The 25,150-nt window shown below is 43.7% G+C and overlaps 1 protein-coding gene across 1 annotated transcript in view; it reads left to right on the forward strand.

Annotated features, from left to right (window-relative positions):
- The first annotated feature begins 677 nt into the window (after positions 1-677).
- sv2a (synaptic vesicle glycoprotein 2A) overlaps positions 678-25,150 on the forward strand; it is a 51,491-nt gene continuing 27,018 nt past the window's right edge. Inside the window, exons 1-2 of the mRNA XM_078252251.1 lie at positions 678-870; positions 20,813-21,620. Coding sequence (XP_078108377.1) covers positions 21,008-21,620 — 613 coding nt within the window. The 5' untranslated portion in view covers positions 678-870; positions 20,813-21,007. The remainder of the gene's footprint in view (positions 871-20,812; positions 21,621-25,150) is intronic.

Below are 25,150 nucleotides of genomic sequence, written 5' to 3' on the forward strand. Positions count from 1 at the left end.
GATCTGAATACTTCTTCCATCACTGGTAATTTGTCTCAGCAGGTCAGTCATTTTCTATCAAACAACTTCAGTTTAAGAAAAACATGAAATGACTGCAGGTCACAACATCATTAACTTGTAGCGACACAAGTGGTGAATGCTAATGTGCTAAACATTAGGAAATGACAGTAATGTGAGCTGCTTGTACGTGCTGTGAAAAACTCACACCACTGTATTGTGCACAACCACTTGTGCTGCAGGTTTTGAACTGCACTTCTCAGCTACCCTCAGTCTCACTCCTCTTCAGTCCATTTTGCAGTGAGCAAAGCCAAAATGGATGCAGAGCGCTGACGTCACTGTTTGACACGGTGTTGCTAGCCGCTTTGGTGCCACCAGGGTGACGGTGCACACAGAGCCCGAGCAAGGGAACAGTGACGTAACTCATGTTAGGCTGCACATTCTCCCAAAGGGATCTTTGCAGCCGCGGAAGCGCTATGGCTCTGTAAGCCTAACAACCAATCATCACACCCCCTCTCAGGCTGCTGTTATCTCCTCAGCCTGGATGGGCCTGAAGCCACGCAGGAACATGGTGCAGCTGAGTAAAGCTGTCACTTCCTGTGTGACTCTGTGCAGATGTCACACTTTGGTTGGTGCAGATGAGCAGGAGCTGAGCCGAGGCAGCTGGGAGAAGAGTTGTTTTTTAACGCACCCATTCATCACTGCTCAGTGGGCGAGTCGACTCGGGCATCTCTGTCCTTGTGGCCAGAAAACAAGACCTAAATAATTGATCCTTCACACAGCCTCAGGAGGATTGCCTTGGAAGCTCAGACCAGAGTAGCTGATAGAACAATGATGGATGAGGACGGATGAAAAATGCTGCTTAATTCAGAGGTGTGTGTGTGTGTGTGTGTGTGTGTGTGTGTGTGTGTGTGTGTGTGTGTGTGTGTGTTGATTTAAGCTTTGACTCGTCTGAGCCACAAAGTGCTTGTTAAGAAATGAGCCAATACAAAGAAATTACCTTTTCAGAATGTAAAGATTAAATATTTTGTTGTGTTATGATTTAGCAGTCAAGACTTCCTCCTACAGATAATGTTATATATAGTATTACTTTTTCCACTTTGGCAAGCTGATTTGAAATGAACATACATCTCCTCTGAGCGTGCTTTATTATGAGCGTAGGTGTTTGTTGACTGAGTCTTGTGGGGGGGAAATCTTCAAACGGAGCAAGCGTGTGGGCTGTGCTGACTTGACCCAGAATGCATCACTCCTGATGCACTCATGTGAGCAGAAAAGACTCAATGGAGATATCAGTGGCCACCCAGTGTCTTACACATGAAGACAAAGTCAGATTTTATTATTGTGTGCTTCAGGGGTGTTTTATATGCATCTCAGGGGGCTGTCAGGAATAATTATATAGATAATGTTTTCCCTTTTTCTCCAGTGGCTATTGTGAAGAATAAATGCCCCTAAATAACATGTAAATACAAAAAGAAAGCACATGAAGCTGTACTAGAAGCCAGTTGCTGGAGTTTTATTGACTTTAGAAAGGACTCTGGCCACGACTTCATCTTTGAATATCAAGCTTAAGCTGATGCTTTGTTTTTTTGTCATAATAGATATGTGCAGTGGCGTTTCAGGAATCCATCACATTTCATCAGCATCCATGCTTTCTCTGTCCGCGTGCCGTCTTGATCAGGATTGCGCTGAGCCTCGGGGACAATCTATCAGAGGAGAAAATTCACTGCGTGCGTCACGACAAGAAATCAAAGATGTCAAGAGAAATGCATTTGGCGCCGCATGACATTACCAGCCATCTGCAGCTCTGAGGATTCACCACTGACCTAATCATCAGCCCCCCCCCCCACTTCTCTCTGCATAAATCTCTCACTTTCTATAATAACGGCAGCGTCTGAGCATCAAGATTTAATTCAGTGTGGGAATGTGTGAACGAAAAGTGGAGAAAAGACTGCAGCAATAACACCAATTAATTAATTAATTTAATATAAGTAGACGTCAGTATTTTCAACATCGATTTGATGCATTGTGATTTTGCATATATTTGCCATATCATGATGTATGTTAAAATTGGTGGGCGTCTGGGTGGCTCACCTGGTAGAGTGCGCGCCCATATATAGAGGTTTACTCCTCGATGCAGCGGCCGCAGGTTTGGCTCCAACCTGCGGCCCATTGCTGCATGTCATTCCCCCTCTCTCTCCCCTTTCCAAGTCTGAGCTGTCCTATGAAAATTAAGGCCTAAAAAAAAAATGTTTTAATTGGAAAAACACATACATTTAAACCGCACAGGTGTACTTCACTGTTTATTCCTCTGTGTTGAAAAAAAGAGCCGAAACAATTCGATAAGTTGATTAATGGAAAATAAGTATAAATGAACAATTTTGATACATGATTAAAACATTAATTGTTTGAGCAATAGTAAACTGAATATCACTAGGTTTTATCGTAAGGTCAGAGTTTGTATCGCATTGCCAGACCTTCCTCCACAGCGCTGCGGAGGAAGGTCTGGCTAGTCCACACAGTATTCTGGGATGGGAGGAAAAACGTGCTCTGGTTCATTGGCATTTCCTTACACCAATCACAATCGCACCTAAGCTAAGCACTGGACAGAGCCACAGTGCCTCTGCAAAATAGCCTCGGGAAGGATCTTGTTTTGGTGGAACGTGCATACGTTCAAAAGTTGTTTTAGTCGTGCGACAGAAAACTCAGATTGGACAGATAGTCTAGCTAGCTGTCTGGATTTACCCTGCAGAGATCTGAGGAGTAGTTAACCGTAGGCCTCATAAAACGCCCAGAGTTTAAAATTCCAACACAAAGAAAGCGGAAGGTAACTGGACATCTGGACGACGAGTGAAATCCGGTGGAATTTCCGTTTGTAACGGAGCAATCCTGGTGGAATGTCGTGGATATAGACTAGGTCAGAATAAATGGAGATATGCATATGAAGCCACAGTGTGTAACACTTTTTTCTTTCTATCTCCAGTGATCAGCACCTCACTACAGGTGTGTGTTACTTTTCTATATTATATCGTTAGGTTTTAGACTGTTAGCAGGACAAAACAAGACCGTTGAACACCTCATCTTGTAGTGGAAAATTTGAACAGGGATTTTATCTAACATTTAATTGACCAAACGATTAATCGATAATGAAAATAATAGTTGCAGCCCTACTGGAGAGTGATAGTTATGCATGAAGTTGTGTTAACGTGTATGTGTGAAGGTGGGTTAATCTGCGTGGTGATTATATTTGGAGATGGCAATGACTCATCCTGACAGCCAATGAAGGGGCTGTTAATTGGATGCAACTTTGGAACCAACACAAGAAATTTGCATGTAAAATAATGTACCTGAGGCTTTGAGAGCTCCAGAAACAGAAACTTTTCACACACTGTTACACCTTTCAGAGGCATGAAGTAGATTATCGGCTGTTTAGTTAGTCAATGATTTAAATCATTAAATTATGAGAACTGTCCGTGCCATCAAATGGAGAAAAACATTCTAGATGTCTTGTGCATCATATTATGCAAATTTAGCCCAAATTCAGCCTAAACTATTTTGGTATATTTGGAATCTTTTGGATCTATGCTAGTTTGAACAATGTTTGGTTTGCACAGCATGACACACAATGGGGTTTAATTAATCCCCATTGTTTCCTGTTGAAGGTTGTTACTGCTTCCTGGTGTTGCTGTGGGTTCCTTTTGTTTTATGTGTTGCTCTGTTGAAAAGGTTTTCCGACATCACTATTTCACTCGCTACAGTATGTTCTTGCCAGAATCTCAGAAGGCTCTTAGGTCTTTTTACACAGACAGAACAGAAGCCTTTCATTTATGTTCCATGAAGCTGTCTTTCTTCATGTCACAAAGAAATCCAGCAGGTGAATATAAATATAGTTTAGACTCTAAAATAGAATCCAATATTTTCTGTGTAGGTCTTGTTTGTCTTAATGTGATGCTGTTTATTGCTCACAACCTGTATTAATTCTTTGGCCTCTCGGCGGCAGCACAACACTTTGACCTTTAATTAAGTTAAAATGTTAAATGTGTTACACATCTACAGTAGCATGGAGTAACATTAGCATCTACTTGGAGTTCTAGATACACAAATAGTTTAAGTCCAACACTCACTCTCTTTTTAGCTCTGTTTTTGGTCCCTACCAACCTCTAATGGAAAAATCTGGCTTTTAAGCTGCTAAATGCTCCACTTAAGATGTTTCACATATAAACTCTGGGCAACGTCTGGAGAATCAGGTCCCGACAGACAAGACAACAGGAGATTGTGTTATTAGAAATACTCTGTTTGGTTTAGGCGCTGGGTAGAGTGTACAGCAGACATGATGCAGATTACACCGCGTCACGGAGGTGATTCGCAAAAGTCTCTTGCTGTTCCTTGAATTTGTCTGATTTCTGCCCTGGCTCTTACCGACAGAAGTTTCAGAATCTCGTCGTCTCTCCAGTTAGACATTTTCATTGCCATCTTTGTTTGTTTTCTTACGGTTTTCCGCAAGCCGATGGAAACTTCATCAACACACCCATAGCTCGCTGTGAATTCTCACACTTTGGGCTCAATTGGAGATTACATAGACTTTGTTCTAGGGGCTGGCAGGGTTAAGACCGTTTGCATTCTCACATACAGTACAGCTCCGCCGGGTAATGTCTAAATAATTTTAGGGTTGCAGTGCATGTGTGAAATAGGCTTATGTTGTGTGCAGTAGGTCAGAGTTGCAGATTTCATTTTTTTTTAAAACCAGGTTGATAAGAGCAGTGAGAGTCAACCAAAACAGTAAAGTTGTGGGCCAGAAAACCAAAACGATGAGCTAAAAAACGCTCCATAGAGTTAAGGGGAACTACAGAGGTTTGTAGAGCGACACCTTTCTCATACAAGTCGTCATTTGACCCATTGATAATATAAAAATATTGATCAGTAAAGCATGCATGGAACTCTGTGACGTCGTAATGTGATGCTAGATGATTCCTTGATGATAAAATGCTGCACATTGCATTCTCTAAACTGTGTGCAAAGGTGCAAAATATTTGTTCTTAAAGGTCCCATGGCATGACAATTTCACTTTATGGGGATTTTTAACATTAATGTGAGTTCCCCTAGCCTGCCTATGGTCTCCCAGTGGCTAGAAATGGCGATAGATGTAAACCAAGCTCTGGGTATCCTGCTCTGCCTTTGAGAAGATGAAAGCTCAGATGGGCCAATCTGGAATCTCCTCCTCATGACGTCATAAGGAGGAAGGTTACCTCCCCTTTTTCTGCTTTGCTGCCCAGAGAATTTGGCCCGCCTATGAGAAAGAGAGAGATCATGGCTTGAAAACAAGCGAAGCATGGCAGTTGGTAAAGGCCACATACCCCCCCCTCCTCAATAGCATTTAAAGCTACAGACACCGAAATGGCACATCCTAAGTAAAGCTCATTGTGGGACTGGCTCTAGCGGCTGTAATTCTACAACAAAGCTGAATTTCGGGAAAGAGACTTCAGATACAGTATTAGGGGACCACTAAGACCTATATAAAAGCAGCATGTCATAGGACCTTTAATTCTGTTCAGCCATAGCATCTCAGTTTATTGTCCAGCTCAAATGAAGACATCTTTCTTGGATCTTTTTTAGATGCTGAAACAACACTTGGGCCTATGACAGTTTTACACCTAGCTACACACTGCACAACATATCTCCACCAGTCATAATGGGGTCAAACTAAAGTGTGCAGTAGGTGAACCAGATCAAAGACAGAGCAGTGCCTTTTTTATGTGGACATGAGTAAAAATGATGTGACAAATCCACAATGTGGACATCTGTTAATGGAAACATGTTAGGAGAAATTTAGGGATAAAAATCAGTCTTGTACGGCTTTCCATAAGTCTTATTTGGGCATCAGGGAAGAGAAAGAAAGCAGATAAAAAGATAGTAACTCTGTGTATCTCATGCTGTCAAGAAAATAAATTGTGCTGTGAGTGTGATGGGATTTCATCAAAGCTAGTTTATTCAGAGAACGTTTTTAGTGTGGTGTGGTTTAAGGGCGACGGTGGCGGTGCTCTATGTGAACTGTTCACTGGTTTCTTACTCCTCATCCATCTTCTCGGAGCACTTAACTGCTTGTCTTTTTCCCTGCCAAAAGCTGTCTGCTGCTAAATGGGTCTTGTATTTCCACTAAATAAAATGTCCCGCTCCTATCATCGAGTGCCAAGGACTGATGTGAAAGGGGAAATCCATTTTCCTTTTCAGCAGTTTAGCAGATGCTCTTAACATTTGAGTTTTAAAGGGGTGATAGAATGCAAAACCGATTTTACCTTGTCATAGTTGAATAACGACAGTTCGGTGGGTAAATAGGACATACATAGAAGCTCAAAATCCCATTGATACCCCTATCCTCTGCAAATCTCACATTTTGAAACTGCCGCTGAAAACGGGCGAATCTCAACAAAGCTGGAAGCTGACGTAAGCATCCCAAATCCTAGTCTTTGTCACGCCCCAACATTTGCATAGGCTACACCACTGACCTGAGGTCAGCTTAGTCTTCTGAATCTAGCTAGGCAGATCTCCAGAGGTCCGCTATTGAATTACTAAATTCACTTCTGAGACTTTTTTATGCGAGAAATCAACTATGTAGAGGTCAAATATGGGCCGTTTTACGAAAATTGATGGCTAATTGCAAATTTTGTCCGACTGTGTATGACAGTTCAGCAGGAGCTCAGCAGGTTACGTGACAGCCGCCGGTGCTGCCTCGCCACCCGGCGTGTCCTACTTCATAGACTCCGGCTCGCTGTGAGCTAGCTGGATCTCCGTCACAAAGGGAAGCCCGCGGCGCTCCATACCCTCGCAAAGTCACTGGTTCTGGGTTACTGGACTACAAAATGCAGAGGCCCTGATGGAGCTCCAGGGCCTGCAGCTAGCCGCGATTCATAGGATTGAAGGGACAGTAGCAAACCTAATCCCTAATGTTCACAAAAATGCATTAAATTGAAATCGGACACCATTGTTAGCTTTATAAGACCTTGGGGTACATGTTATGTAAGTGGCGTGACGAAATTCAAACTGTAAATATACTTTAATTATGCCGAAAGTGAAGCTAACTAGCCGCGATCTGTAAACATAGAATTGGAGGGACAGTCGCAGCTAACAAAACCCCTAATGTTAAAAAAAATCATTAAATTCAAATTGGACACCATTGTTAGCTTTATAAGACCTTGGGGTACATGTTATGTAAGTAGCATGACGAAATTCAAACTGTAAATATATGAAAGTTATGCCGAAAGTGTAGCAACAATCTTTTCCCCCAGATTAAATGGGACACATAGCCTAGCTTGCAGCTCCGGAGATCCGCGGAGCCCAAAGCCCCGGTCGTCCAGTAACCGAGAAACAATGACTTTAACTGGGTATGGATATTTCTTTCACATCTACTGCAGTCAGATTTACTGCGTTCACTCAGAAGGAATCACTTCACATGGGTAGGCACTTGTAATGATATTTGGAACATGTTAAGAGGCTAAAAGCACATTTAAAACTTGCCCTGTTTCAGCCTGTTGGGTGCTAATGCTAGCAGGAGGATAACACGGTGTAGGCAACACCGATTGTTTCCGTCTCGCTACTGACAGCACTCCAAATTTACAAACAACAGAGCTACGTGTTGAAATCAACCGGAATTCTCCTTTAATTGATGCTTTTGGCCACAGTTGCCTTTTCACTCAACGTTTAAATCTATTTTGGTTTCCACACCCACTCCTGAGGGAAATATGTGGCTCTTTATCTACTTAATGCTCCACAATGTTCACCAGCTTGTAGTTAACTTTGTCTCCTCTGCCGTTAAGTGCTCAGCAGGTAGTGTGCTCAGGGTTTATCAGGTTTGTCTGGGAAACCCGCTGCCTGCCACGCTGGAATCAACACTGATGGAGGTGATGAAAATGAACAGAAAAAGTTGTGGATAAGCTCAAGCTCCATAGAGTTGAGGTGATAGTAAGGCGAACCTCTCAGATTAGACATAGTAATTTGATCCAGACCAGGCCAAACCCCTCAATGCTTCCATCCCCAGATGATCTGTAAAACTGTGTGATTATTTGGTGCAGCGTGGACTGCTTGGTGTAGCTCCAAGATGTCGTAATTCATTTAGCTTCCGTGTTTTCCTGCCATCTTGTATTTGCATGCTTTTAGACCATCCACATTGTATGTTGCACGTGTTAGTGTGTGAGGCTTCCCGAAGTCCCTCTGGCGTCTTTTCTGCTCACTAAAAAGAAAATGGGATTACATAATTAAGTCTTTCATCAGTGGCAAACGACAGCCGGGGTTTTGCTCGGTCCCCCACTTCGACTGTTAATTTATTATCAATTTACACTTCATTACAGATGCCAGAACAGTTTGGAGAAGTGATTTGTTTTACAATAACTCTTTATAATGTATTATGACATTATCTTTTTTTCTCTCTACTCCAAAAAACATTTAGCTTTCATTTAGCCTACGATATGTGTGTATGTATACTGTATGTGTGCATATTATATATATATATATATATAATATGCACACTGGTAAGGTATTTGTTATTCATAGGCAGAGAGGCCACCAACACCCACTCTTCTCTCAGTATCTCCGGCTTGTGAAAGGCTAATCAGATGGTGATGGGCTGCCTCGATGCATTCAAATGGGCCTCAAGAGTCTCCTTGTACAAAGATCGTGACCACGGTGACGAAGGAGGATCAACCATTGGGCTGACTCCTCAAAGAGAAATAGAAAATGAATTGAGTCAATGCGCCAAGATGGATGTAGAGGACTCGAGCTGTACAATGTCTAAAGTTAGAGACAGGAAATATAGATTTATTGTCAACCTCTGCAGCAAACTCATAGAGCAGACAGAGGTGAGACTGTAGGCTGAGACAGGACAAAAAGGAAGAAGAAACTATGTTCTTCATAGTTGAAATGACCTTTCCAAACACTAATCCTTCAATGGTTGCTTTTTTCTCAATGTATGTAACCTTCACTAGGCTGAGTGCTATCCTCTGATGGTCCACATTAAATGTACAAAATAAGCACCAGCCACTGTAAGGTACTACAGAGTAGGATTGTAATGTCATTGTCACCTAATGGTTTAGTATACCGGGATTTTATTTATTTATTTACCAATTGAATACTGTCTACATTACTCTGGGAAACTCTTATAGGGGAAGTGATAATGCTATCAGCAATAACAAACACACAGTAATCCTTCCACCTGTTCTCCATGTGCAACATATTTACATGGCTGTAAAACCTTCTCTGTGCTCTTTACAATATTTGTCTTTAATGGGCGCTGTGCAGGCTGAGTAAATATCAAAACAAGGTACACAAACTGAACTTATTATTTTCACTGGCAGCTGTAGTTCAAAATTGATTCTCCTGCTTTCACTAAATAGTATTTTCGTTATGTAGCTCTAGCCAGCTCTCTGTGGAGCCTGCATGAGGATGAGCATTTAAATATACAGTATTAAAACGCACCATCCCTGTGCCTGGTTCTCCATCCTTTTCAATGTTTTATGAAAACTGCAAACGAGGTCATTTCTTTTTTTTCAGCACAGACCTTATATTTAATTAATTATGTCTGCACTGCTGCTGGTTTACTGAACCCCAGTCTGTAGGCGACGTAACATAGTGACATAGTTTTTGCTGGTGATGTTGCCCATAACAGTTCTGTAGGGACTGTGGATTTGAAGCATGGGGTTTTGAGTTTTATCACTTACTGCTCTCTTGGCAGTTTTTGAGCCATGAAATCCAATTTTCTGCTGCAGGGTGGAGCTGAGAAGAGTGAGCAAGCACAGCCATCATCTCTTAATATATTCTTAATGGAGCAATCGCCCTCAAAAATTGCTTCCAAAACATAGATTAGAGTATGTGAAGTTAGGTATTTAGGCTCTAATGGAAAAACAAAAACAAATCCACTGTGTTTCGGAGGAGGGTTTGCTATTCACTTCCGTACAGATGTGAAGATTTGATGCTTTTATTTGTCATACATGATGGTAAACTGAATCTAAACTGAAAACTGAATAATCTGTTAAACGGAATATAGTTGAAGATATAAAATTGGTCTGTGGTAAATTATATGCATTTTTCACAATTTTCTGATATATTATTGACAAATCAATTAATTTGTAAAAATGAATTGAAAATAATCACTCTTTGCAGCTCTGAATTGATCCTTAAAGTGTATGCCCAAATCCATTGCATGTCTAAATCAGTTTATCTGTGTTGCAACCATACACTGTATAAAATATGGACGTAGTCTCCGTGACGTCACTCATAGGTTTCTGAAGAGCCAAAATGAAGCTCAAACTGGGGGGCTCACGGTGGCTCTGGCTGTCGCCATCTTGGCAGTGCTGACGACCAGCTAATGCAAAAATGGCCAAAGTTTTGTACTAGGCTGTAAACCTGTTTAACTCTGCTGTAAAGTTGGGCATTTTAACATTGGGGTCAACATTGACATCCTTTTGGAGCCAGCCTCAAGTGGTTACTCGATGAACTACAGTACAGTTTTTGGCATTTCTGCTTTGGCTTCATTTTTCAGCACCGGAGGTTGTCGCTTGGTTGCAAATGTGTAGTTGTTAAACATTTTCTGGAACTGATTGACTTAACAGCTGCTGAACATGTAAGTCAAAGCTGAGCAATTAATACAAAACAATTGCTTAACATGACTTAGCGTTTATCCAACAGAATCCATAAGTAATGGAAGCACATGGTTGAATCTCCTGGCTGGGACATCAGGAATTGGTCACTCAGCTATCACAAACATGCAAGTGAAAATTAAAATGAGCAAATGAAAGGATGAGATCCAGGCTGGTGATGAAACACCAAATGTCTTTCACAACATTTGCTGATGATGTGATGCTCCCTGTCAGAGTGAGAATCTGTTGAAACAAAAGAGCTGCAGTTTGTTTTCTTTAGATGACTACAGAATGAAGGATAAGCCGATATAGATAAAGGAAAGATAGATTACTAACTGATCATAAGAGTATACAGTAGATCTTTACTCTGGCTCATATAGTTTGAGCTCAGCCTGAAACCCACATTTCTGTCCACATCAGTCCAAATCCTGTGTTTGTCAGGCTGGAAATGCAAAGAAATAAAAACTTAGCAGTTAACAGATCTATTAAGTAAGAAATTAAGCTAGACCTGACCCAAAGGCAGTGCCACTGAGGCTCTAGTCACCGATATAAACAAGGAATCGATGAATTCGATGAATTGATTTCACCCTGGCTGCATGTTCCTGTAGTTCAGCCCGAAGTGATTCTGTTTTTGGACCCCCAAATGTCTATGGTCTATGGTCCCCTAGTGGCTAAAAATGGCGATAGGTGTAAACCGAGCCCTGGGTATCCTGCTCTGCCTTTGAGAAAATGAAAGCTCAGATGGGCCGAACTGGAATCTCTTCCTTATGAGGTGATAAGGAGGAAGGTTACCTCCCCTTTCTCTGCTTTGCCTGCCCAACGAATTTGGCCCACCCATGAGAAAGAGAGAGACATCATGGCTTGCAAACAAGCAAAGTGGCAATTGGTCAAAGCCACACTCCCACCCTCCATCTTGCCCCCCCTCTCTCCTCCTAATAGCATTTAAAGCTACAGACACAGAAATGACACATACTAAGGAAAGCTCATTGTGGGAATGGCTCTAGTGGCTGTAATTCTGTACCAAGGCTGAATTTCGGGAAAGACTTCAGATACAGTTAGGGGACCACTAAAGGCAGCCACACACCAGGCTGATAATCTGCGAGTCTGTTCGGTGTGTTCTGTGCCGTCGTCCGTCTGAGGGGCTGTCGGCCTTCATTTTGGCCGACCTGACATGTTCAGTTGGAGACGGGGCAGTCGGGACTCACCCGGAAACGGCGAGCGGAATGAGCGTGACTAAGCCTCTCAAAATCTGATGAAAATCTTTTAAACTGACCTTTGTTGATCTGAAATGAAGACAGATTCAGCAACTGCATGGCCTATTTCTCACTTAAAATGTTTTCAGAAACACGTTTCAGTGAACTATTTTAGTACAATATGAGATCTGAACAAGCCGCCATGACAGTCTGTCTTTGAATTTCCGGACAAAACAAACATACCTGACGCGTTCGTCCAATCAGCTGCCGATTTTCATTTTTGGGCAACAATAAAGATTAGCGCCGCCTGCTGTTATGGAGACGTATTACGTCTCATCGCTTTGGTGTGTTCCGAGGCACTTTTTTTGACCAACTCAGGAAGACTGATCAGCCCAACTGCCTTTTCTGCCAACGGTCGGCCATCTGGTTGGTGTGTAACTGCCTTAAGGCCTATATAAAAACATCCAAACAGCAGCATGTCATGTGACCTTTAAATATTTGATGAATTGCCTTGACATTTTGTAGAAACGTTCATGTTCCCCAGAGGATGAAGCCAACTCACTGTGGTGATCCTTCCACTTTTCCGCTTGCGCCACCATAAGGTTGACCTTTGTGGTTTTGATTGAAACATCTCAACAACTACTGGATCGGGATGAATTGTAATAACTTTGGTGATCCCTTAACTTGTCATGTTGTCACATCATCAGGTCTAATGTTTTGGTGAATGGCCAAATACTTGCAAAACTATTTGCATGAATTCCCATCAGCCTCAGCTGTACTTTGTGTTTAGTGCTAAATAGCTTAATGTTAGCATGCTAGCATGCTAATCTAAGATGCCTAACATGGTAAACATTATACGTGCTTAGCATTGTTATTGTAAGCATGTTGGTATGTAGCTAGTAGACACATTGTTTCTTAGATCCTTGAGTAAGTCTGGAGGGAACAGCCTTTATGGGAGCCAAATATCTCATTTAAACATGCTGCAATTTATATATATATATAATATGTAATTCTGAATATTCATGTTAATCTTTAATTCATTATCATTGATTATTTGATACTATGAATAAAATTGAATTGAATCAGTGCAACTATATTAGATGAATTACTATTTAACATGAATCATTGCATCTGGTTACATACTAGTTTTACAGTATATACAGTCTATGGTTGCATATTGCCAAAGCTGTCATCATAACACAGTTTTGGATTCTGTAATCTCTGTATTATATTATTCTGTCCAAATCCTGACAAACATAAGGGACATCTACAGTAAGAGAACCACAAACAAAACTTCCCCCCTCCTTATTGGGTTTCAGTTTCAGCTGGCTTTCACTGAGCGTGTTTATAGAAACCCAGTCTTCCCAGTAGACCTTTGGGTTGTGTGATGTTGGCTTGGCAGTAGTCTGTGTCTGTTTGACACCCCTGAGGCTACACAGAAAGCTTTCAAAGATTCCCTCCCTCCTGCCTGCTACCCTTCCTCCTCTTTTCTGGTTACATCTGCTGTCGTTTTCTTGCTATAATTGGTATTATCGTGCACAAAAAAAAACATTTTAACGAACAGCAACCAAGATTAGTTTGCAGTTTATCGGCATTTATCTGGTGTAATTTAAAAATCCTGCTCATTCAAACCTGATATTAATTACATGGCTCATTGATTTATTGATCAAATGAATAAATACAGAGCACTGGGGGCATATTGATACCATGATGTTTGTAAATGCCAAGATTTAACTTGAACATACAGTATGATAAAGTGGTCTTCTCTAATGCATTATAGTTCAGAGGTAAACAAGTGCCTTTTATACTCGCAGTATGACAACATGAACCCTTTATGAGCAAAACAGCAAGAAATGAATTTAACAATGTCTCTAACGTAGTTGCATTCATTAGCATGTCTGCTACTAGCGTACTACCTAAAGCAGTAACTCTGTCCCTTCCAAAACCAAGGTGAATATTTTAATTAACTAACTACATTATCATGTAGGATTACAGGTTACATTAGAAAGGACTAGAACATTTCCCCATTTCCTCACTGTGTGGGATAGGACTATTTCAGGCCTTTTTTTGGGTGCATTTTAGGCCTTTATTTATAGAGGACAGCTGAAGACATGAAAGGGGAGAGAGAGGGGGAATGACATTCAGCAAAGGGCCGCAGGGCGGAGTCGAACCCGCGGCCACTGCGTCGAGGAGATAGAGATATATATATATATATATATACATCCATCCATCCATCTATCTTCATCCGCTTATCCGGGGTCGGGTCGCGGGGGTAGCAGCTCCAGCAGGGGACCCCAAACTTCCCTTTCCCGGGCCACATTAACCAGCTCCGACTGGGGGATCCCGAGGCGTTCCCAGGCCAGGTTAGAGATATAATCCCTCCACCTAGTCCTGGGTCTCCCCCGAGGCCTCCTCTCAGCTGGACGTGCCTGGAACACCTCCCTAGGGAGGCGCCCAGGGGGCATCCTTACCAGATGCCCGAACCACCTCAACTGGCTCCTTTCGACGCAAAGGAGCAGCGGCTCTACTCCGAGCTCCTCACGGATAACTGAGCTTCTCACCCTATCTCTAAGGGAGACGCCAGCTACCCTCCTGAGGGAACCCATTTTGGCCGCTTGTACCCTGGATCTTGTTCTTTCGGTCATGACCCAGCCTTCATGACCATAAGTGAGGGTAGGAACAAAATCTGACCGGTAGATTGAGAGCTTTGCCTTCTGGCTTTTCGTCACAACGGTGTGATAAATTGAATGTAATACCGCACCTGCTGTGCCGATTCTCCGACCAATCTCCCGCTCCATTGTCCCCTCACTCGCGAACAAGACCCCAAGGTACTTGAACTCCTTCACTTGGGGTAAGGACTCATTCCCTACCTGGAGAAGGCACTCCATCGGTTTCCTGCTGAGAACCATGGCCTCCGATTTAGAGGTGCTGATCCTCATCCCAGCCGCTTCACACTCGGCTGTGAACCGATCCAGTGAGTGCTGAAGGTCACAGGCCGATGATGCCATCAGGACCACATCATCTGCAAAAAGCAGTGATGAGATCCCCAGCCCACCGAACTGCAACCCCTCTCCACCCCGACTACGCCTCGATATCCTGTGCATAAATACTACAAACAGGATTGGTGACAAAGCGCAGCCCTGGCGGAGGCCAACTCTCACCTGAAACGAGTCTGACTTACTGCCGAGAACCCGGACACAGCTCTCGCTTTGGTCGTACAGAGATTGGATGGCCCTGAGAAGGGACCCCTTCACCCCGTACTCCCGCAGCACCTCCCACAGTATCTCCCGGGGCACCCGGTCATACGCCTTCTCCAGATCCACAAAACACATGTAGACTGGTTGGGCATACTCCCAGGCTCCCTCCAGGATCCTTGCGAGAGTAAAGATCTGGTCCGTTGTTCCACGACCAGGACGGAATCCGCATTGTTCCTCTTCAACCTGAGATTCGACTATCGAACGAACCCTCCTTTCCAGCACCTTGGAGTAGACTTTACCGGGGAGGCTGAGAAGTGTGATACCCCTGTAATTGGCACACACCCTCTGGTCCCCCTTTTTAAAAAGGGGAACCACCACCCCGGTCTGCCACTCCTTAGGCACCGTCCCAGACTTCCACGCAATGTTGAAGAGGCGTGTCAACCAAGACAACCCCTCCACACCCAGAGCTTTAAGCATTTCTGGACGGATCTCATCAATTCCTGGGGCTTTGCCACTGTGGAGTTGTTTAACTACCTCAGCAACCTCCACCAGGGAAATTGATGCCAATCCCCCTCATCCTCCAGCTCTGCCTCTACCATAGAGGGCGATTAGTCGGATTTAGGAGTTCCTCAAAGTGCTCCTTCCACCGCCCTATTACCTCCTCAGTTGAGGTCAACAGCGTCCCATCCTTACTGTACACAGCTTGGATGGTTCCCTGCTTCCCCCTCCTGAGGTGGCGAACGGTTTTCCAGAAGCACCTTGGTGCCGACCGAAAATCCTTCTCCATGTCTTCTCCGAACTTCTCCCACACACGCTGCTTTGCCTCTTTCACGGCAGAGGCTGCAGCCCTTCGGGCCCTTCGGTACCTTGCAACTGCCTCCGGAGTCGTCTGGGAAAACATATCCCGGAAAGACTCCTTCAGTCGGACGGCTTCCCTGACCACCGGTGTCCACCACGGTGTTCGTGGGTTACCGCCCCTTGAGGCACCTAAGACCCTAAGACCACAGCTCCTCACCGCAACTTCAGCAATGGAAACTTTGAACATTGTCCACTCGGGTTCAATGCCCCCAGCCTCCACAGGGATGCACGAAAAGCTCCGCCGGAGGTGTGAGTTGAAAGTCTGTCGGACAGGGGCCTCCTCCAGACGTTCCCAATTTACCCGCACTACCCGTTTGGGCTTACCAGGTCTGTCCAGAGTCTTCCCCCACCCCTGACCCAACTCACCACCAGATGGTGATCGGTTGACAGCTCCGCCCCTCTCTTCACCCGAGTGTCCAAAACATACGGCCTCAGATCAGATGAAACGATTATAAAATCGATCATTGACCTTTGGCCTAGGGTGCTCTGGTACCAAGTACACTTATGAGCATCCCTATGTTCGAACATGGTGTTCGTTATAGACAATCCAAGACTAGCACAGAAGTCCAACAACAAACAACCACTCTGGTTTAGATCAGGGAGGCCGTTCTTCCCAATCACGCCTCTCCATGTGTCTCCATCATTACCCACGTGCGCGTTGAAGTCCCCCAGCAGAACTATGGAGTCCCCGACTGGAGCCCCATGCAGGACTCCACTCAAGGTCTCCAAGAAGGCCGAATACTCTGAACTCTTGTTTGGTGCATATGCACAAACAACAGTCAGAGTTTCCCCCCCCCCCACAACCCGCAGGTGCAGGGAGGCGACCCTCTCGTCCACCGGGTTAAACTCCAACGCAGCGGCGCCCGGCGCCTCACACCCTGGGCAACTCCGGAGAAGAAAAGAGTCCAACCCCTATCCAGGAGTATGGTTCCAGAACCGAGACTGTGCGTAGAGGTAAGCCCCACCAGATCTAACCGGTAGCGCTCCACCTCCCGCACAAGTTCCGGCTCCTTCCCCCACAGAGAGGTGACATTCCACGTCCCCAGAGCCAGCCTCTGCTGCCCGGGTCTGGTCCGTCGAGGCCCCTGACCTTCACTGCCACCCATGTGGCAGCGCACCCGACCCCAGCGGCTCCTCCCACAGGTGGTGGGCCCATGGGATGGAGGGATGTCCGCCACGTAGCTTTTTCGGGCTGTGCCCGGCCGGGCTCCGTGGCAAACCCGGCCACCAGACGCTCGCTGACGAGCCCTCCATCTGGGCCTGGCTCCAGATGGGGGCCCCGGGCTTCCTCCGGGCAGGGTCACTTCATCCCTTCCTTGATTTTTCATAGGATTTTTGAACCATTCTTTGTCTGGCCCCTCACCTGAGACCACTTTGCCTTGGGAGACCCTACCAGGAGCACAAAGCTCCAGACAACACAGCCCTCAGGTTCATAGGGACACACAAACCTCTCCACCACGATAAGGTGATGGTTCCCGGAGATATATAGGTGCCTGCTCTACCAGGTGAGCTAACCAGGCGCCCCTATTTAAGACCTTTTTACAGGGTTTTCATTTTAAAACGGAGACAATTGGAGACAGATCCCACACAGAGTTAAAGTTAATTAGCTAACAATAGATAGCTACAGCTGATAAAAGTGACAGTTGCCGGCTAGAAATGAAAAGCTGCTTTTTGTCTGCCTCTGTAAGAAATCAAGAACCCATTGGTTTAAATATTACTAAGAATTTCGATGTCAAGTCTGCCACTGTTAATTGCCGTTGTTTGTTCTCTGTAGCAGCTGTCATTCCTCACAAAATTGTAGCATCTATAAATAGATATGAGCCATATGTTTTACAGTAAAGGTAAGGTAAGATCTGATTTAATGTGTTTCCAGCTGAAAAAGGATGTTGGGGCGGGTTATGAGAGAGTGTTGTGGTAGTTGTTAAATCGTTGGCAGGGTTGGTGTGGTAGTGATTGCTCCTGCAACACCTTCAGCACCCTTGTTATTACTACTGGAGAGTAGGAATACTTTAAACTCTGCAATGTCACTTTGAAATCTGTGAAATGAAAGGTTTAAAGTGATGTCTGTCACCTGTTGGTATTGTCTGCAGTTTGATATTGTATATATTGCGTATATTGTAAGTAGTTCTGGGTTTCTTTCATGAACTGTTATGTGAAGCAACCATTAAATAATGATGTCTTACAAAAAGGCAAAGTAGTTTATTGTTGCAAAATAAAAAATAATTTTAATTTTGTACTTTCAGTGTAAACAGGTATATGACAGGACATGAAGCACCAAGTAAGGAAGCCTTTTTTGTTTGTTTTATTTAAATAAATGCAGCACTTTTGGAGACAGGTTTGGACGGTGCTGTTCCCTTTGACATGGCACTATGCTGCTGTACATTGAGTCAGTGTTTTTGGTCATGTGATTGCGTGCTGCCGGCTCCCTCAGGCTGAACATGTTCTCCCCCCCCGTCCATGCTGAGCTACTGCTGCTGCTCTCTTTAAAGTGACTGTTGACAGCTACAGTCGATTCCCAGAGACTCACTTTCTGGAGGCACATCATCTCAGCTTGGTCTCATTGAGCACATACATGCTGAAAATGTGTTATTGTTGCAGACTGTAAACGTCTAAGGTCTCTCATCTTACATAATTATATAATTAGATTAGTCTAATTTGAATCATAATTTGGTTGATTTTATACTGTTTATTTAGGCAAGGTTCTTGTATGGCTGTTTGTGTTTAGACAACATCATAGATTTTTTTTTAAAACTTGGCTTATTTTATTAGGTACAACAAATGTGTTTTGTATGAAATTGTGTTCCTAAAAAAAGAAGTGTCGCCTCGGGAACATGGAGTCACGTACCTCCCAATATATGAAAAATGGCAATCCCCCTCTAAATATTTGTAATGGCCAGTCATTAAATGCCTCCAAATGCTAAAAGAAAGCTAGTTTTCTCCCCTCAATATGTAAGGGTTAATGCCCGACGAGGTGTCCATTGTCAGATATTAATGGACGACGGCGCGTCGGACGGTTGCCTCCGCCGAAGTCCATTAATATCTGACAATGGACACCTTGAAGGGCATTAACCCGCTTATACCATGGTCACTTGCCAAATAACATATTTTTAAACCATTAGTTTATATTTTAATTTGTTTTACAATTGAAATCTAAAGTATATCCAAACAACCTGCAGCCAATCAGAATCGAGTATTCACCCAGACCATGGTATAATCAGTGTTAAACCGACTCCAACAAAACACAGTGGATTGAACACAGTGGTCATTGAACTCCTCTTGCTTCATTAGGTGTACATGTAAACAAGCATCATTGAACACAACAGCTGTGCACACGTGTGTGGGCAAGCGTGTGCCAAAGTTTTTGGCCGTTCTGTATCCTCCACGTGTCATGCACAGTTGATTACTCGCAGGTCTACTACACAGATAAAACACGGTCTGTTTAAACTGCAGCATCGCTGATGCACATGTTCAATACAAACCATTGTGTTGCAAGTGTTGTTGGTGAACACATCTGGGCAGGTGTTTTTCAGTGTAACAGGATGGAGGATGATCTGGATTTCACTTCATCACTTTACTGTATTTGATTTGTCACTAAACTGTGTAGCGGTGAACCGACCAGGTTCACAGCTACACAGTTTCCTCAAGTTTCCTCCTTCGTTTAAAAAAATACTATACACAAACTGAGATATTGTAAATACTTAGTGTATACATATATTTTGTATTGATTTTAGTTAAGGCAAGTCAAGTTATCTGGATAATACAACACATTCAACGTGATTTACATAATGCATTTAATTAAAACAAAACATTTTAAAGGAATAATTTAACATTTTGGGAAATATGCTTATTTGCTTTTGTGTAGAGTTAGATGAGAAGATTGATACCGCTAAAGAAAAAGTATGTGTTAAGATCAAGTTCGAAAATGGGTGTGGTCCAAGCAAGGGTGCCGGAAGTAGGGTGATAGGAAGTAGGAAAGGGGCACCCCCACTTTATGCCCCTGGCCGGATATGGTGTCGCGGCTGGTATGATCCCATCGCAAGATGGTCCCTAGTTTATTCATGTATAGATTTTGTGTGCTAATGATGTGCCCATTTGTAGTGATTGAAGCCTTTTCTTTGGCACAGCGTGTCGACACCAGTGAGACAAACCAGGGCAGCATCACAGTGACATACTGGCCTGCTGATAGATTCATAATGGCTCTCTTCTTTACTCTGTTCTTTATTTTTCTTTTCTCTTCTTAGCTTCATGAGGACTAAGATAATGGAGACCGCAAATTAAAAGTAGTGATGGAAGAAGGTGTGTGAAAGAGCAGGAGGAGGGGAGCATGACACAGGATGGACAAGTAGAAGGAAGGAAGATGAAATGAAAGGTGTTGAGATATAGATTTTATGCTCTACCTTCCTAACAATAAGTGTGTAGTTTTAACATTAGTGTGAGTCCACAGATTGTAATCATGAGTTACTTTAGTGGGTACTTCAATCTGACCCTAACAGTAGTAATACCATCTATATACATTGACCTATACTGCACCACATTGCAGCCCTGCCTGTTACTCACAGATGTCTGTGTCACAGCATGGATCCATTACCTTGGCTCTACGTTGTGCCACTATGTAAATGCCACACTGGGCTGAGCTGAGGAGAAAGCTATGAAATAACTGCTGTTCAGTCAATATAGATCAGTGAGCTCCAAGACTCAGATGTCAGCACCTTAAAGCTGTCATATCCTTTTTTCTTTCAGCCATTAGTGCTGAGCCAGATAATGTGTCCTGTCCTGCAAATGGCAGCACGATGTGAATGCCAATGGTCCTTCAGTATAAATTGGCTCTGATTTAGATTGTTTAAAAATGTGCTAATAATGGATGTTGCTCCCTGACATTATTGGACTACACTGTCAGTGTGATCAATCATGTTAACACAAAACCCTTTTCTTTGCTTTTCCACAGGATTTTATATAACCGAGCGCACGCTGGCCAAAGTCAAACAACAGCAGCAGTGCAGTGCAGTGCAGTGGAGCAGGGAGCTGTCCGCGGTGCTGAATTCATCAGCTAACAGAAATCCCCATTGCACACTCATGTGTTTGGGCCGCTTCTGATAGCTCCCATTCCTAGCAGCAACCGACCACCACCTCCACATCCAAGATGGACGACGACGGGCGCTACAGAGACGGGCGCTCAGACTTTGTCCGCGGCGCCAAAGACATTGCTAAAGTGGCCAAGAAACAGGTCGGCAAGAAGATGGGGCGTGGCGTGGACAAAATGGCCGACGAGTACACCAAGCGCTCCTATAAACGCTTTGAGGAGGAAGATGATGATGAAGACTACGGCGGCGTGCCGAGCAGCAACGACGGCGGATATTACCGCAACGATAGCCGGGCCAATGACGATGAAGGCCACAGCGACTCCACTGAAGGACACGACGAGGATGATGAGATCTACGAAGGGGAGTACCAGGGCATCCCCAGGGCTGACTCGGGCAAGGCTGGCAGCATAGATGGGGTGACAGTGGCCCAGGGGCAGCAGTTCAGGGATCTGTCAGCCTACGAGAGCGAGAGGAGGAAAGACCAGGAGGAGCTGGCCGAGCAGTACGAGACCATCCTGCAGGAGTGTGGCCACGGGAAGTTCCAGTGGACGCTCTACTTTGTCCTGGGGCTGGCGTTGATGGCGGATGGCGTGGAGATCTTTGTGGTCGGCTTCGTGCTGCCCAGCGCAGAGAAGGACATGTGTCTATCTGAGCCCAACAAGGGCATGCTGGGTAAGATTTTCAGAAATGTTTCTATAAAAACATTTAAAAATACATAGGGGGAGGGATTACACACATGATAACTCTGCAATGCCAACATGTTCTTGTATTTCTGTCCACTGAGCACTTGTATTCAACTCATCTATGGTCTCTCATCTCTGTGCCCTTTCTCTGTTTATTTTTCGTCTCAGTGCCTCCTTTTGGAAGTTTGTGCCACTGCTTAACATTTTATCTCTGTCTTATCTTAGCAGTTACCTTTGCAGTTTATCCCCCAGTAATTGCTTTTCTACAGCCTCGTTGGCAGAGGAACTACAGCTATTTAAGATTCAACTGCCCGTGCAGCCTCTGAACAGCAGTGGAATTTTAATCAAGCGCTCAGCCTCTCAGTTCTCTGCTTCAGTTCAGCTGTTTTCAACTGGACAGTGTGTGTTATATGTGTGTGTCAGGTTGTGAAGGTGATTGGAATAATGTACTCTGTTTGTCTTCCTCCTGTTTGCCTCCTCATAGTTTATGCTGCATGCCTGTCGCTTTGCCCACTTCACAGCATACAGAAACACAAAGACCTCGTAATCGTTTCCTATCCTCTGGGCCAATGTCCAATTAGAGTCCAAACCTTCCCCACCATCTGTCATTGGCGATCCAGCAAAGACGACGTGAACAAGGGCCAGAGGTCTCCTGTGGATAACACATTCTAACACACTGTTTAGTTTACCTAAAGAACTTGCATATAAAGTATGCATTATATCAAACCTGTCAGTATATGCAAGAAGAAATATCTTTCACATAGAGATACCCAGAGAGAGATCGTTGAGTTGTTTGTTTTAATCCAGTGGACATCACATATTCCTCTCCAGCTTGGTAGTGGCAAAAACGATGTTAAGCATTATTGACGTAAAACATGAAAAATAAATGTGACCTGTTAAAGCATGTAAAGCTCACACCCATTCTTTGGTGGGTTGTTGAAAAAAGAGAGGATTTTGGAAAATTTAGTAAATATACTTTACTCACTGAAGTAGACATTTACAATCTGAAATGTCAAATTCAAGCCGTAATATCATCTGTAAATACCATTGGATTTAGGTATGATATTTGAGTTCAAAATACTGCTAAATTTAGTTTAGCTGAACTAAAAATGCTGCTCAATCAACATTATCCATATACCAATATAACAGATTGAAGTGGATAAAAGTTCTGTTGAGCTATACTATAAGTGACATAAACTTTACAATATGTCGACGTGGACTCAAATGTTCAGTTGCGTTATTTGAATTTCATGAGTCAGATGAGATCTAATGACATAATTACCAGTGCACTCAGGATTTTGACTGTTCGACTGTACTGCTGCCATGTCGATGAGCATTGTTTCCCTGCAGATGAGGATGCCTGTGTATTGAGTGTCTGTGCTGTTGGAAAATGAACATCATGGATTTGGCACTAGTTCTGAGTGGAAGAATATTGTTAAACACTTTGATAAAGAAGACTTTGCTGAGGAAGTACAGTAGGTTCTTTTTCAGCTCTAGTAGCTCTACGTAGTACAAGTGTCTGCTGCTGGTCAGTGAGGGTTTGTGGGGTTATGTGCCGTGTTAATGTGTTCTGCCTTTACTCCGGTTTTCCTGTCTGCACATACAACTATGTACATTTGGCATGCATCCATGCCTTTAATTGGTTACTGTGTTGTGTGATTTTCCCAGTGGTCCATGCACAGCACAAGGTATGGATTTGTGTGTGTGTGTGTGTGTGTGTGTGTGTGTGTGTGTGTGCATTGCAGTGGTAACAAAATAAAAGTACTTCAAGTAAAAGCAGCAGCAATAATAGCACTGTGGAAAAATACTCCAGTGAAAGTCCATTCAGGAAGGAAGAAATGAAGGAAGCAAAGAAAAAAAGATTTTCTTGATTTTGTATGTTTTGATGTTACTGCAGCCGCCAGATAAAATGGCGTAGTAAAAAGTACAATATTTTCCTCTGTAGCGGAGTAACAGTAAAAGTAAGTCTTATAAAATAGAAATAATCAAGTATAACTAACCTCAAATTTGTACTTTGTGCGTTACTTTTGACCAAATATACTCCCTCCCTCCCTTCTCTCTGGTTGGCTTTGAGTCATACCAGGGGGGAGCCAGTAGGGAGACACGACCGGCCCTGATTACCTCCCCTCTCCTTGTTACGCAACATGCCTGACTCATGCAAGTCTCCTTTGCTCATGCCTCTCTGCATCCCATGATTTCTAGTGTCCTCTCCCCCAACCCCCATCCCTTTTCTTCTCCACACGGTCCAAATAGAGCTTCCTCTGCCGTCATGCAGCCACTTTAACATGACGCACTGTGGTGGAAACATGTATTGTGTGTGTGCGTCCGTACTATATTGTGTGTGACAGAAAGCGCCTGCACATGTGTGAGGAGTAATCGCCTGAAGAATATTCACTCCCTTACTGCAGAAGGCGTTCAGATGTACCCAGAGAGAAGGATTCAGAGGCAAACATATCGCTGCTTGCTGACAAAAAAAACTCCATCCAAAAAAAGTAATTCTCTCTATAGCCTTTTTGACTTTGTTAGATTTGTCGTAAGTACATATCACAGATCCCATATTTATTGCACATTTCCAGCAACACAGACAATTCAAATGAAGTAGAGACTTAAAAGCAGAAAAACCAGAGCGCGGCTTTAAAATGTCAGCAGTGATGCCTGTGTGGTGCAGCGTTTTTGCAGGATGAGCTAGAGGAGACACTTTCATAGGCAGCAGAGAAGCAAAGAGTGGTTGTCATTGATTTGTCCTTGTTGTGAAGCTGTGGAGGCTGAATCTGCAGCGTTGTTGGTTTGCCATAATGGGAAGAAGAACGTGGGGGTTGTTACATGATGCAGCAGCTCTGGATAATACTTTTAATGCCAAGAATATTATGTTACACTGTTAAGCCTTCGTTGTTCTATGTCTGCTGCAACAATTTGGTTAACAAAGAGAAAAATACCTGGTGTATAATATAGCATTACTCAATGTGTATGTGTATATATATATATATATCTCAAAAATAATTATGCATGTGCATGATTCATCATAAAGCAGAATGTGGCCGTCAGATCAGAACACAGGAAAAGAGTCACTCTGTTGAATGGCACCCACACTCCAGGATCCAGCCAACTCTTGGCGATAGGACAACACAGCTCCCGACATTCTGCTGAAAACCGATGCAGGCACCAAGCTCACCGTCCGACACCTGCACACTGGCCAGCAGGATGCCCTGCAGAGAAGTCACAGTCTGTGTTCAATTCCTCCACTCATGCCTCGGTGCCCCCTCTGATGTAGAGATGGAGATGGCCACAGAGATGGTCTTACTTGTCCACATAGTCGGGATCGTAACCATAGGTCGTAGCTGTTAACCTCACCTTTTCCCTGGTGTTTACTCTGTTTAAATTTGAAAAACCTTGACCGGCCAAGCTAGCGGAGTCAGCAGGAGTCATGAGATGGCTGCAGAGATGGTCTTGCTAGCTTGAGCTCTTCTTCTCCACCTTTTCCTCTGTGTTTACTCTGATGTATACATTTGAAAACTTGAC

The sequence above is a fragment of the Sander vitreus genome, chromosome 6 (genome assembly GCF_031162955.1).
Source record: "Sander vitreus isolate 19-12246 chromosome 6, sanVit1, whole genome shotgun sequence".
Taxonomy (NCBI): Eukaryota; Metazoa; Chordata; class Actinopteri; order Perciformes; family Percidae; genus Sander; species Sander vitreus.